This window comes from Loxodonta africana, chromosome 7, assembly GCF_030014295.1.
Source record: "Loxodonta africana isolate mLoxAfr1 chromosome 7, mLoxAfr1.hap2, whole genome shotgun sequence".
NCBI lineage: Eukaryota > Metazoa > Chordata > Mammalia > Proboscidea > Elephantidae > Loxodonta > Loxodonta africana.
In genome coordinates, this window is record NC_087348.1 from 17,959,686 (window position 1) to 17,973,968 (window position 14,283).

At 38.9% G+C, this 14,283-nt stretch overlaps 1 protein-coding gene across 1 annotated transcript; it reads left to right on the forward strand.

Annotated features, from left to right (window-relative positions):
• Positions 1-552: 552 nt before the first annotated feature.
• Positions 553-1,610, forward strand: LOC100663753 (olfactory receptor 5B12-like). Its single transcript, XM_003421408.4, has one exon. The coding sequence runs from the start codon at positions 657-659 to the stop codon at positions 1,608-1,610; it is 954 nt and encodes a 317-aa protein (XP_003421456.3). The 5' UTR covers positions 553-656.
• Positions 1,611-14,283: the final 12,673 nt, after the last annotated feature.

The window sequence follows — 14,283 nt, forward strand, 5'->3', positions numbered from 1 at the left end:
ACTAAATTTCCTTCAGGGCTCAATGGTTGAGGTGAAGTACCCAATTAATGGACTTAATGGTATAGAGGGAAAAGTGTGTGTGTGTCCTTAAAGCAGAGATCACGAGTCACGGTGCATCTTCAGCTATCATGCATAAGGTGGTAAGGGACCCTAATAGATGGGAAATGTGTTTGACAGGGCTTGCCAGCATTAAATACCAGTGACTGGCCAAATTTTTCCTGTATTTTACTTTCTGTGGGTTATGCCTTCTATATATCAATAAGAAATACAATATATCTGTGGATGAGAATGCTTGCAAGACATGGCAAATAGTGAAAAAGAGCCCTTCTGGTGTAGTGCACTATATACTCCCACGTATATCATACACCAAGCAAGCTGGAATGTCCCTCCCAAACTCATAATCTGGATTCCAGCAACTGCGGTCAGTAGAGATATTCTACTGTCTTTCCATGCCACTTCCAGATAAACGACTTCACTCACACCTCCCCTGACCAGAATTAGGTCACCTTCTTGCACAAAGGGTCCAGCCCTGGGCAGGAAGCTGGTGCAGGTGATCAAGAGACTCTGGCCACTCTTCAGTTCTCATGGTAGCGCTCAGATAGCATTATCTTGTGTTTTCTTATCTTGCTGCAGGTACTTCACATGATGATTCACCAATGGCTTTGATGGAGAACATCTCAGAGGTGACTGAATTCATTCTTGTGGGGCTAACAGATGCCCTAGAGCTACAGGCCCCTTCATTTTTAATCTTCACTCTCATTTACTTCATCACTCTGCTTGGGAACCTGGGGATGATCGTGTTGATTCTGTTAGACCCTCGTCTCCATACCCCCATGTACTTTTTCCTCAGTAACCTCTCCCTAGTGGACTGTGTTTATGCCTTGGCAGTCACTCCTAAGGTAATGGTGGGGTTCCTCACGGGAGATAAGATCATCTCCTACAATGAGTGTGCCACCCAGATGTTTTTCTTTGCAGCCTTTGCCACTACTGAAAATTTTCTCCTGGCCTCGATGGCCTTTGACCGCCATGCAGCAGTGTGTAAACCCCTGCATTACACCACCACCATGACAAGTACTGTGTGTGTTCTACTGGTCACTGGTTCCTATATCTGTGGACTCTTGCAAACTTCCATCCATGTTGCCTTGACTTTCCACCTCTCCTTCTGTCATTCCAATGTGGTTAATCACTTCTTCTGTGACCTCCTCCCACTCCTGGCTCTCTCTTGTTCTGATATCTACACAAATGAGATTGTGCTCTTCACTTTGGCAGCTTGCAATGTCTTTTTTACTCTCTTGGTTATCTTGACCTCTTACCTGTTCATTTTTATTGCTATCGTGAGAATGCACTCAGCTGAGGGACGAAAGAAGGCCTTTTCCACCTGTGCTTCCCACCTCACCACTGTCTCCATCTTCTATGGGACAATCATCTTCATGTACTTGCAGCCAAGTTCCAGTCATTCCATGAATAGAGACAAAATCTCATCTGTGTTCTACACTGTGATCATCCCCATGCTGAACCCTCTGGTCTACAGCCTGAGAAACAAGGATGTCAAGAGTGCACTCAAGAAGGTTGTTGAGAACTCAAAATTGTCCCTAGGCTTAAATTTTTAATATTGTTGAATCCACAACAACCCAGTATCCCCTCAGATACTCTCTGTGCAATGTCTCGCACTTCAAGGCCTTCAATGTACTTAATTCCTAAGGTGATACTTACCTCTCAAAAGTCTATTGTCTATATAAAGAAAACATTGTGTACCGAAATACATGAATGATAATGGCTCAGTGGAATTTAAGAATATATGGGTTTTGCTTTTCAGAAACATTTTTAATGGCATTTGACTTATTCACATGTTCTGTAACACATGCTAGCGCAAGCACATATGTCAAACCAGCACACACAATTCATGAATAGAAGCACATGCAAGGACCCTATTATGGACTTATACAAAGGAATGAGAATTTGCTAAGTGACATTAGTGCAGTGACTAGTTTTAATAAAATAAATTAAAATAACTAATTGGGATATCAGAACACAAACTAATGTCTAACCTTTTTTGTTTCTGTAGTCTAAGAAACTATCTTGAGTCTAAAATGAAGAAAAAGATGATATGAATTTTTTAATGACGGCATTTGCTTTCTGTTGCCATAATTCATCAAAAGTTATATAAGTATAGCATCTTAATAGAACTAACATTTCTGTTTTCACTAAATCATTTGACAGAAACAGTACAGGTTACATGATTATTTTCAAAAGAAGAAAAGATCTGAGTACAAAAAAAAGGTTATCAATAATAAGGGCACTTTTTAGTTTTCCTGTATATGACTGGAAAATTTTCATGTTTTATAACAATTAAAAAAATAATAAAAACTACTAAGACTAATGATAGCTAATGATAATGTTAAACACTTTTGTTACTGGAAATATGAAATGGATAATGTCACTAATTCATGGGTACCTTAGTCCTGGGTGAGCTATAGCATCTCTTATTATTCTCCTGCTTATTCAACTCACTACATTCAAACTGATTTCCTTGCTACACCTTCTCCTCACCTATTGACTGCCTCGTTTTCTAAAATTTCACATTTACAAAAGCAGTAAATATCTAATATCAGACCATTTTGTGCATTAACAATGTACATCTGGCAGTAATAAAGCCAAGGTGTGAGGTGAGGGTATTGCTAGGTGTGATGGTTAAGCATATGTGTCAATTTGGCTGCACCAAACTTCTAAGTAGTTTGGCAGTTATGGAATGATGTAATTTGGCAGTTTTTTAATGATGTAGTTATCCTCCATTTTGTGGTCTGATGTGGTCATCCTCCATTTTTGCATAATGCTGATCATTGCCTAATGACCTGGTCGTTGCAAACTAACTATGTCGTGGATAAGTGAGGAGGAGTGGGTGTATTCCTAAACAATCATAAACATGCTCTTGCTTCAGGGCTTTTTACTTCCTGATTCTTCTGTTTGGAGTGCTCCCTCTCTTCCTTCAGGTTTCTGTTTAAAAGTTACCATATCATAATCATCTCACTTCTTGCTGGACATTGTCCCTTTCCCACTTTATTCTTCATAGTCCTGATGATTACTCAACTATAATTAGCAGTACTTATGCGCTCACGTGTTTATTTATTTCCTCTAAAGAGAATGTAAACACAGCAAGAGCAGTGGCTTTTCCTGCTTTACTAACAACTTTATCCTCAGTACATTGATTATGGCCTGGTACATGCTAATTTCAATTCTTACACTTTAGTTGGTAAATTTATTTCTAAACATTTTATTCCTTTGGATGCTATTTTAAACAGAATTGTTTATTTCATTTTTGGTCCCCCCTTTTTGATTTAACATTGTCGTCTTTTACATAATGACATCCTTGTTTCCCTGTTTTGAGTGTTTTACCTTTGATTTATTTTTGTGATTTCCTTATCTGGGTTGATATCTGGTTGTTCTGTCCTCTGTTCTAGTCTTGGGTTGTTATCTGATGTTATTGATTTTCTAACCCGAGGACTCCCTTTAGTATTTCTTGTAATTTTGGTTTGGTTTTGCAAATTCCGTAAACTTCTGTTTATCTGGAAATGTCCTAATTTTGCCTTCATATTTGAGACAGTTTTGCTGGATATATAATTCTTGGCTGGCAATTTTTTTCCTTTAAGGCTTTATATATGTCATCTCATTGCCTTCCTGCCTGCATGGTTTCTGCTGAGTAGTCCAAGCTTAGGCTTACTGACTCTCCTTTGTAGATAAATATTTGTTTATCCCTAGCCTTTCTTAAAATTCTCTCTTTATCTTTAGTTTTGGCAAGTTTGATTATGATATGTCTTGGTGACTTTCTTTTGGGATCTACCTTGTGCAGGGTTCGATGAGCATTTTGGATAGATATCTTCCCATCTTTTATGATATCAGGGAAGTTTTCTGCCAACAAATCAACAAGTCTCTCTGTATTTTCTGTTATCCCCCTCCTCCCCAGTTCTGGTACTCTAATCACTCATAGGTTATTTATTTCTCTTGATAGAGTCCCATGTAATTCTTAGTATTTCTTCATTTTAAAAAATTCTTTTATCTGATTTTTCCTCGAATATGTTGGTGTCAAGTGCTTTATCTTCAATCCCATCAATTCTGACGTCCGTTTCCTCAATTCTGCTCCTGTGACTTTCTATCGAGTTGTCTAATTCTGAAATTTTAATGTTAATCTTCTGAATTTCTGTTTGCTGTCTCTCTATGGATTCTTGCAGGGTATTAAATTTGTCATTATGCTCTTCTCTGATCTTCTTAAGTTCCTCCAATGCCATGTCTGTGTGTTTCTTGACTTGTTCTGTGTTTTGCCTGATTTTCTTCCTAATCTCTTAAAGGTTCTGTATATTAATCTCTTGTATTCTACCTCTGGTAGTATGAGGAAGTTATCTTCATCCAGAAGATTTCTTGATTCTTTTTTTGGGGAGCTTGCTGAAGCCATCATCGTCTGCCTCTTTACGTGATTTGATATTGACTGTTGTCTCCGAGCCGTCAATAAGTTAATGTATTTATTTACTTTATTTTGCTGTGTCCTAGCTTCTTGTTTTGTTTTGATATGCCCAGATAGGCTGCTCAAGTGAGCTAGTTTGTTTTTTGGCACCTTTGACACTCTAATATCCCGTCACCAGCTAGTTAGAGCTGTTACCAGGTATGTGATCCCAAGAGTCCACTTACTTTTCTTGCATGGATTCAGCTCAGGTGTCCAGATAGTCCACCAAGTGTGTGGCGTAGGCTCTCACATACGGTCCTAGACAAGCAGGGGTGATTGGTGTAGGCACATGTATCTGGCTGCAGTAGGTAGTCATGCTCTGAGCAAGGCAGGGAACTGACAAACATCCCTTTGTCTGTGAGGGAAGCATGTCCTTGTTCCCTGGAGTGCCTAGGTGGGTTGGTTTTGCAGCCAGACTATGGGCACCCAGTGCTGTTGACTGTAAGGACTGGGAGACACCACTTATCCTTGGACCCCTGTCAAGAGTGACTAGGTGGCGTGGGTGAAGCCACCAGCCTTTAGGCCCCTGATGTGGGTAAGGACCCTGCTTAATAGGCAGAGTGGCATCAAACATCACAAACCTGCCTCTCCACCACATAGCTGAAACAGTTGATGTTTGACTTCAGGTATATACCCTGTTGTACTGTGTTAATGAGGGTCTATGCTGTTGAAATGGGCCCACACAGGTCTAAGCAGGGGCAAAAGGAATTCAAAGTCTGTGAACCACTTATGCCTAGGCAAAGGAGCTGTGTCTCCCCTGAGTTCCCAGTTTAGGGGAACTGGCAGATTATTTTTCCCACAGTTTGTTAATTTGTTTCTTCTCCCAGGCCATGGGGGATGGCTCAGGGTGGATGGTAGGTCCAACTTGTAGCCCAGGGAAAGCGACTCTCACTGAAGCTGGCTTGGGACCCTGTGTAGAGTGAGGTGGGGTCAGTTAAATGGGAGAAAGTTTTTTCCAAAGGGGTGTTTTTGGTCTGCAATGTGGGTTAGACGCAACTATTTATCTTTTGCCGAGAGTGCTGCTTTTCACCAATTCTGGAGGCCACTCAGTCTCTCCTGATGTGGAAAGCACATCTTGAAAGCCACTGTTTGCCTCACCGCACTAGGGCCAGTGGATCTGGACTGTGGGGTACTAGTTCCCGCTGGGTTAGGTCTGGCAACTCCTCCCTGCTTCTGAATCATCTGTCTCTCCCGCTGCTACTCAGTCCATCTCCTCAACTCTGCCTTTGATGTTCAGAGCTCCTAGATTGTCATATATAATTGATTCACTTGTCTTTTTGGGTCTTTCTTGTAAGAGTGACCACTGGAAGAGTCTGACTACTCTGCCATCTTGGCCCTGCCTATTTATTTCATTTTTTGATTATTCATTGCTAGTGTATAAAAATTCAGTTGACTCCTCCTTGCATATTGATCTAGTATATTGAAATCTTGAATTGTGTATGTGTTCTAATATAATTTTAGTGGATCCCTTGAGGCTTTCTGTATACAAGACCATGCATCTCTGAATTGAGGTAATTTACTTCTACCTTTCCTATTGGTTGCATGCTTTTTCTTTTTCTTCACTAATTTCCCTGGCTGGAACTTCCAGTAAAATATTGCCCAGAATAGATGATAATGAACACCCTTATCTTATTTATGACCTTAGTAAGAAAGCATTCAGTCTTTCACCAACTAGTGTAATGTTAGATGCAGGTTTTTCATAGACATCCTTTTTAATGTTGAGGAAGTTCCCTTCTATTCCTAGTTCCCTGAATGTTTTTAACTGTGAATAGGTGTTGGATTTTGTGAAATGTGTTTTCTGCACCTATTGAGATGACCGTGTTGTTTCTGCCCTTCATGCTACTAATATGGAATATAACTTGAATTTTCAAGTAACGTACCAACCTAATTTTATTGGATTGAATGTCATTTGATTATGTTATACAAACCTTTTCACATGTTGCTTCTGTTTCTAGTATTCTTTTTTAGGAATTTTGCATATATATTTATATGGGGTATTATTTGTAGTTCTCTTTTCTTGTGATTTCCTTGTCTGGTTTTCGTATAAGAGCAATGTTGGCCTCAGAGTAAGTGGAGGGATCTTTCCTTCTCTTCTTATATTCTGAAAAAGTTTTTCAATGATTGGTATTAATTCTTTTTTAAATATTTGGTAGAATTTACCAAAGAAGCGATCTGGGCCTTGCCTTTTAGTTGTGGGAATATATAAATTTCTAATTAAATCATTTATTGTTATAGACCAATTTAGATTTTCTATTTCTTTTTTAGCTGTTTTATTGTTGTAAAATACATATGTAACAAAATATTCACAATTTTGACATCGTTACATGTACAATTTAGTGACATTAATTAGCTCATTATGTTATGAAACCATCACCACTATCCATTTTCACAATTTTCAACCGCCCTTAATGGAAGCTTAGTGTCCCCTAAAAAATGGCTCCCTCTTTCCCCATCCCTCTCACCCCACATTGCATCTTATTGTTAAGATGTCAGTGTTACCCAAAGCAATGTATAGTTTCCATGTAATCTCCAACAGTATTCCAGCAGCTTTTTTTGCATTAATGGAAAAATCAATCCTCAATTTTATATGGAAGTGCAAGGGGCCCTGAATATCTACAGCAATAATGAAAAAGAAGAACAAGGTAGGACTTGTATGTCACAATCTCAAAACCTGATATAAAGCTACAATAATCAAAACATCCTGGTAATGGTATAATGATAGACATATAGACCTATGAAACAGAATTTTGAGTCCAGAAATAAACCCATACTTTGTTTTTTTGTTTTATAAGAGTGTAAGTCCATTCAATGAAGAAAGAATAGTCTCTTTAGTAAATGATACTGAGACAACAGAGTTTCCACAGGCATAAAAATGAAGCTGGACCCATAACTCTCAACATATATGAAAATCAACTCGAAACAGATCAAGGACTTAACTAAATGTAAGAACTAAAACCATAAAGCTCTTAGAAGAAAACATAGGGATTATCCTTCAGTGACCTAGTATTTAACAATAGATTCTTAGATATGACACCTAAAGCACAGGCAACAAAAGACAAAATAAATAAATGGGATTTCTTCAAAATTAAAACTTTTATCCATCAAAGGACTTTATCAACAAATAAAGAGATAATCTACAGATTTTGGGAACTATAAACCTTATTAGGATTTAATACCCATAACACATATACACTCATGTTCATTGAAGCAATATTCACAATAGCAGAAAGATGGAAACAGCATAAGTGTCCATCAACAGATGAATGGATAAACAAATTATGGTACAAATACACAATGGAATACTATGCAATCATACAGAACAATAATAAGTCTGTGAAACATTTCACAAGATGGTTGAATCTGGAGGGCATTATGCTAAGCAAAATTAGTCAATTACAAAAGAACAAATATTATATGAGGCCACTATTATAAGATCTCAAGAAAAGGTTTAACTACATGAAAAAAATTCTTTGATGGCTACAAAGGGTGGGGAGGGAGGAGAAGGAGAATTCACTAACTAGATAATAGACAAGGATCAACTTCAATGAAGGGAGGACAACACACAATACAAGGGAAGTCAGCATAACTGGACCAAAGCAAAAGCTAAGATGTTTCCTGGACACATCCAAACACTTTAAGGGACACAGTAGCTGGGGCGGGAGCCTGGGTACAGTAGTTTTGAGGGACATCTAGGTCAATTGGCAAACAAAGTTTATTTAAAAAAAAACTATTCTGCATGTCACTTTGGTGAGTGACTTCTGGGGTCTCACAAGCTTGTAAGTGGCCATCTAAGATGCGTCTGTTTGTCCCATCCCACTTGGAGCAAAAGAGAATGAAGACGAACAAAGACACAAGGAAAATATTAGCCCACGAGACTAAAGGACTAAATGAACCTGAGACTCTACCAGCCTGAGATCAGAAGAACTAGATGGTACCCAGCTACCATCAATGACTGCCCTGACAGGAAACACAACAGAGTCCTGGAAGGAGCAGGAGAGAAGTATGGAGCAGAACTCAAATTGATGTGAAAAGATCAGACTTAATGGTCTGACAGAGACTGGAGGAACCTCTGAAACTATGCCTCCCGGACTTACTGTGAACCCAGAACTGAAACCATTCCCTAAGCCCACTGTTCAGACAAAGATTAGATGACACTATAAAACAAAATATAATACACTTGAAGATTGTACTTCTTAGTTAAATCAGGTACACAAGACCAAATTTGTGGCTCCGACCCAGAGGTAGGATGGGAAGGCAGGAAGGGACAGGAACTGGTAGAATGAACACAGAGAACCCAAGGTGGAAAGGGGGAGTGTGGTGACACATTGTGGGATTGCAACTAATATCACAAAACAATATGTGTATTAATTTTTGTATTAGAAATTACCTTCAGCTGTAAACCTTCACCTAAAGCACACACACACAAAAAAGTATAATTAAAAAAAATTAAATATGGACTCCTACCACCTGAATTCAGAGCCTACTATACAACTATGATAGTCAAAACAGCCTGGTACCAGTACAATGACAGAAACATTGACCAATGGAACAGAATCAAGAAGCCAGATGTAAATCCATCCACCTACAGTCACCTGGTCTTCAACAAAGGACTAAAGTCCATTAAGTGGGAAAAAGCCAGTCTCTTTAAGAAATGGTGCTGGCATAACTGGATGGTCCAACTGTAAAAAATGTGAAACAGGACCCATACCTCACACCATATGCAAAAACTAATTCAAAATGGATCACAGGCCTAAATATAAAACTGAAAACTATAAAGATCATAGAAGAAAAAACAGGGCCAGCAGTACCCACCCCAGTGCCGTTGAGTTGATTCCGACTCATAGTGACCCTATAGAACAGAGTAGAACTGCCCCATAGAATTTCCAAGACAGGGGCCTAATACATGGCATAAATAGCATACAAACCATAACTAACAACACACAAACACCAGAAGACAAGCTAGATAGCTGGAATCTTCTAAAAATTAAACATTTATGCTCATCAAAAGATTTTACTGTACGAGTAAAAAAAGAGCTTACAGACTGGGAAGAAAATTTTGGCTGTGACAAATCCAACAAAGATCTAATCTCTAAAATCTATAGGGAAATCCACCTTTACCAAAAAAAAAAAAAAAAAAAAAATCCAGTTAAAAAATGAGCAAAGGATATGAATAGACACTTTACCAAAGAAGACATTCAGGCAGCTAACAGACACACGAGGAAGTGCCTGAGATCACTAGCCATTAGAGAAATGCAAATAAAAACTATGATGAGATACCATCTCACCCTGTCATTACTGGCACGAATCAAAAAAACAGAAAGTCACAAATGTTGGAGAGGATGAGGAGAACTTGGAAATCTCATGCGGTGATGGTGGGAATATAAAATGGTACTACCATTTTGGAAAACAATACGGTGCTTCCTTAAAAAGCTAGAAATAGAAATACCACATAATCTAGCAATCACACTCCTAGGAATATATCCCAGAGAATTGAGTCGCCACACAAATAGATATATACACACCCATGTTCATGGCAGCATTAGTCACAATAGCGAAAAGATGGAAACAACCTAAGGACCCATCAACAGATGAATGGGTAAACAAACTCTGGCATGTACACACAATGGAATACTGTTGTTGTTGTTGTTAGGTGTTTCAAGTAGGTTCCAACTCACAGAGACCCTATGCACAACAGAACTAAAGCCCGGTCCTGAGCCCTCCTCACAATTGTTGCTGTTGAGCCCATTGTTGCAGCCACTGCATCAGCCCATCTCTTGGGGGTCTTCTGCTTTTTTGCTGGCCCTCTAACAAACATTATGTCCTTCTCCAGGGACTGGTTCCTCCTGATAATATGTCCAAAGTATATGAGATGTAGTCTCGCTATCCTTGCTTCTAAAGAGGATTCTGGTTGTACTTCTTCCAAGACAGATTTGTTCATTCTTTTGGCAGTCCATGGTGTATTCAATATTCTTTGCCAACACCACAATTCAAGGGCATCAATTCTTCTTCAGTCTTCCTTATTCACTGCCCAGCTTTCAGATGCATATGAAGCTATTGAAAGCACCATGGCTTGAGTCAGGCACACCTTAGTCCTCAAGACAACATCTTTGCTTCTTCATGCATATGAAGCTATTGAAAGCACCGTGGCTTGAGTCAGGCACACCTTAGTCCTCAAGGCAACATCTTTGCTTTTTCATGCATATGAAGCTATTGAAAGCACCATGGCTTGAGTCAGGCACACCTTAGTCCTCAAGGCAACATCTTTGCTTTTCAACACTTTAAAGAGTTCTTTTGCAGCAGATTTGCCCTTAGCAATGAGTCTTTTGATTTCTTGACTGCTGCTTCCATGGCTGTTGATTGTGGATCTAAGTAAAACAAAATCCTTGGTAACCTCAACCTTTTTTCCATTTATCATGATGTTGCTTATTGGTCCAGTAATGAGGATTTTTGTTTTATGTTGGTGTGTAATCCATAGTGAAGGCTGTGGTCTTTGATCTTCATCAATAAGTATTTCAAGCCACCTTCACTTCCAGCAAGGAAGATATAAACAGGGCATAAAGCAAGGTTTTGTATATAACAGTATACAAAATATTGTTATACAAATATACAATACCTTATACCTTAAAACCTTGCTTTGTATAACAAATATACAAAGCAAGGTTTTGTATATAACAATATACAAAATAACAATCTGCATAATGCAGGTTGTTAATGAGTCTTCCTTCAATCCTGATGCCCTGTTCTTCTTCATATAGTCCAGCTACTCAGACTATTTGCTCAACATACAAACTGAATGGATACGGTGAAAGGATACAACCCTGATGCACATCTTTCCTGACTTTAAACCGTGTAGTATTCTCTTGTTCTGTTCGAAGAATTGCCTCTTCATCCATGTACAGATTCCTCATGAGCACAATTAAGTGTTCCAAAATTCCCATTCTCTGCAATCTTATCCATAATTTCTTATGATCAACAAAGTTGAATGCCTTAGCATAGTCAATAAAACACAGGTAAACATCTTTCTAGTATTCTCTGAAATTCCAAAGTTGGAAATAAAGAAGAAGGACCAGTAGTTAAAAAATACCACTTTGGTGATAGAAACAATGACAGAGATCAAATGATAGAATTTTGTAGGGTCAGCGACTTCTTCATTGTAAATACCTTTTTTCACGAATATAAACAGTGACTATACACAAGGACCTCGTCAGAAGGAATACACAGAAATCTAATCAACTACATCTGTGGAAAGAGATGATGGAAAAGCTCAATATCATCAGTCAGAACAAGGCCAGGGGCAGACTGCGGATCAGTAAAGACCATCAATTACTAAGATGCAAGTTCAAGGTGAAACAGAAGAAAATCAGTACAAGTCCACGAGAGCCAAAGTGTGGCCTTGAGTATATCCCACCTGAACTTAGAGACCACCTCAAGAATAGATTTGATGCATTGAACACTGATGACCAAAGACGACATGAGTTGTGGAAAGACATCAAGGACATCATCCATGAGGAAAGCAAGAAGTCATTAAAAAGACAGGATAGAAAGAAAAGACGAAAATGGATGTCAGAAGAGAGTCTGAAATGTGCTCTTGAACTTCAAGTAGCTAAAGAAAAAGGAAAAAAGGATGAAGTAAAAGTAAAAGGGTGGCTCAAGAAGACAAAATGAAGTACTATGATGACATGTGCAAAGACCTGGAGATAGAAAACCAAAAGGGAAGACCACGCTAAGCATTTTTCAAGCTGAAAGGACTGACGAAAAAATTCAAGCCTGGATTTGGAATACAGAAGGATTCTAAGAGGAAGCATCGAAAGAAGATAGAAGGAATACACAGAGTCACTATATCAAAAAGAATTGGTCGATGTTCAACCATTTCAGGAGGTAACATACGATCAGGAACCAATGGTGCTGAAGGAAGAAGTCCAAGATGCACTGAAGGCATTGGTGAAAAACAAGGCTCTGGGAATTGACAGAATACCAATTGAGATGTTTCAAAAGATGATTGCAGCACTGGAAGTGCTCACTCGCCTATGCCAAGAAATTTGGAAGACAGCTACCTGGCCAACCGACTGGAAGAGATCCATAATTATGCATATTCTCAAGAAAGGTGATCCTACCGAATGCAGAAATTATCGAACAATATTATTAATATCACATGCAAGCAAAATTTTGCTGAAGATCATTCAAAAGTGGCTACAGCAGTACACAATGGAATACTACACAACAGTAAAGAACAATGAGGAATCTGTGAAACATCTCACAGCATGCATGAGTCTGGAGGGCATTATGCTGAGTGAAATGAGTCAACCACAAAAGGCCAAATACTGTATGAGACCACTATTATAAAAATTCATGAAAAGTTTACACACAGAAAGGAACAATCTTTGTTGGTTCCTAGGGAGAGGAGATGTGGGGAGGGAAAAACAGTAACTAGACAATAGATAAGTGGTAACTTTTGTGAAGGGGACGACAATACACAATTCTGGGGAAATGAGCACAACTTGACCAAGGAAATGTCATGGAGGCTTCATAGATGCACCCAGACTACCTGAGGGACTGAATTACTGGGCTGAGGCATAGGGATCATGGTCTAAGGGTACATGTAGCTCAATCAGCATAACATAGTTTATGAAGAAAATACTCTACATCCTACTTTGGTGAGTAGTGTCTGGGGTCTTAAAAGCTTGTGAGCAGCCATTTATGATACTCCCTTGGTCTCACCCCTTCAGAAACAAGGGAAAATGAAGAAAGCCAAAGACACAAGGGAAAGATTAGTCCAAAGGACTACCACAGCCTCCACCAGACTGACTCTAGCACAACTAGATGATGCCTGGCTACCACCACCGAGTGCTCTGACAGGAATCAAAATAGAGGGTCCCGGACAGAGCTGGAGAAAAATGTAGAACAAAATTCTAACTCACAAAAATAAAATAAACCAGACTTACTGGTATGACAGAGACTGGAGAAACCAAGAGTGTATGGTCCCTGGACACCCTTTTAACTCAGTACCGACGTCCCTCCAGAGGTTCACCCTTCAGCCAAAGATTAAACAGGCCCATAAAACAAAGACTAAATGGGCACACCAGCTCATGGGCAATGATGAGAAGGCAGGAGTGGACAGGAAAGCTGGTAATGGGGAACCCAAGATTGAGAAGAGGAGAATGTGGACATGTTGTGAGATTGGCAGCCATTGTCGCACAGCAGTAAGTGTATTAATTGTTTAATAAGAAGCTAATTTGCTTTGTAAACCTTCATCTAAAGTACAAAAAAGTGAAAAAATTAAAATATGAAAAATTTTTAATGTAATAAATAAAAAATTAAATATAGAACTACCAATTCTACTCCTAAGTATATACCCAAAAGAACTGGAATCAGGAATGTAAACATACACGTGTACACCGATGTTCATTGCAGCATTATTTACAATAGCCATATGATTGAAACAACCTAAATGTTCATCAACAGAAGAACAGATAAACAAAATAAGTGTGGAATATCCATACAATGGTATATTAGCCATAAAAAGAAATGAAATCCTGGTACGTGCTACAACCTGGGTGAACCTTGAAAAGATACTGAGTGAAGTAAGTTAGTCATAAAAGGAAAAACTCTGTATGATACCACTTATACGGAGTATGGAGAAAAAGCAAATGTCTGTTGTTGTTAGGTGCCCTCCAGTTGATTCTGACTCATGCTGACCCCATAGGTCAGAGTAGAACAACTCCAAAAGGGTTTCCACCCCTGGTGGATCAGTGGTTGAAGTGTTTGGTTGCTAACTGAAAGGGCAGCAT

Coding starts and splice junctions, on each gene's coding strand:
- LOC100663753 (XM_003421408.4), top strand. CDS start 657: ATGGCTTTGATGGAGAACATCTCAGAGGTGACTGAATTCATTCTTGTG.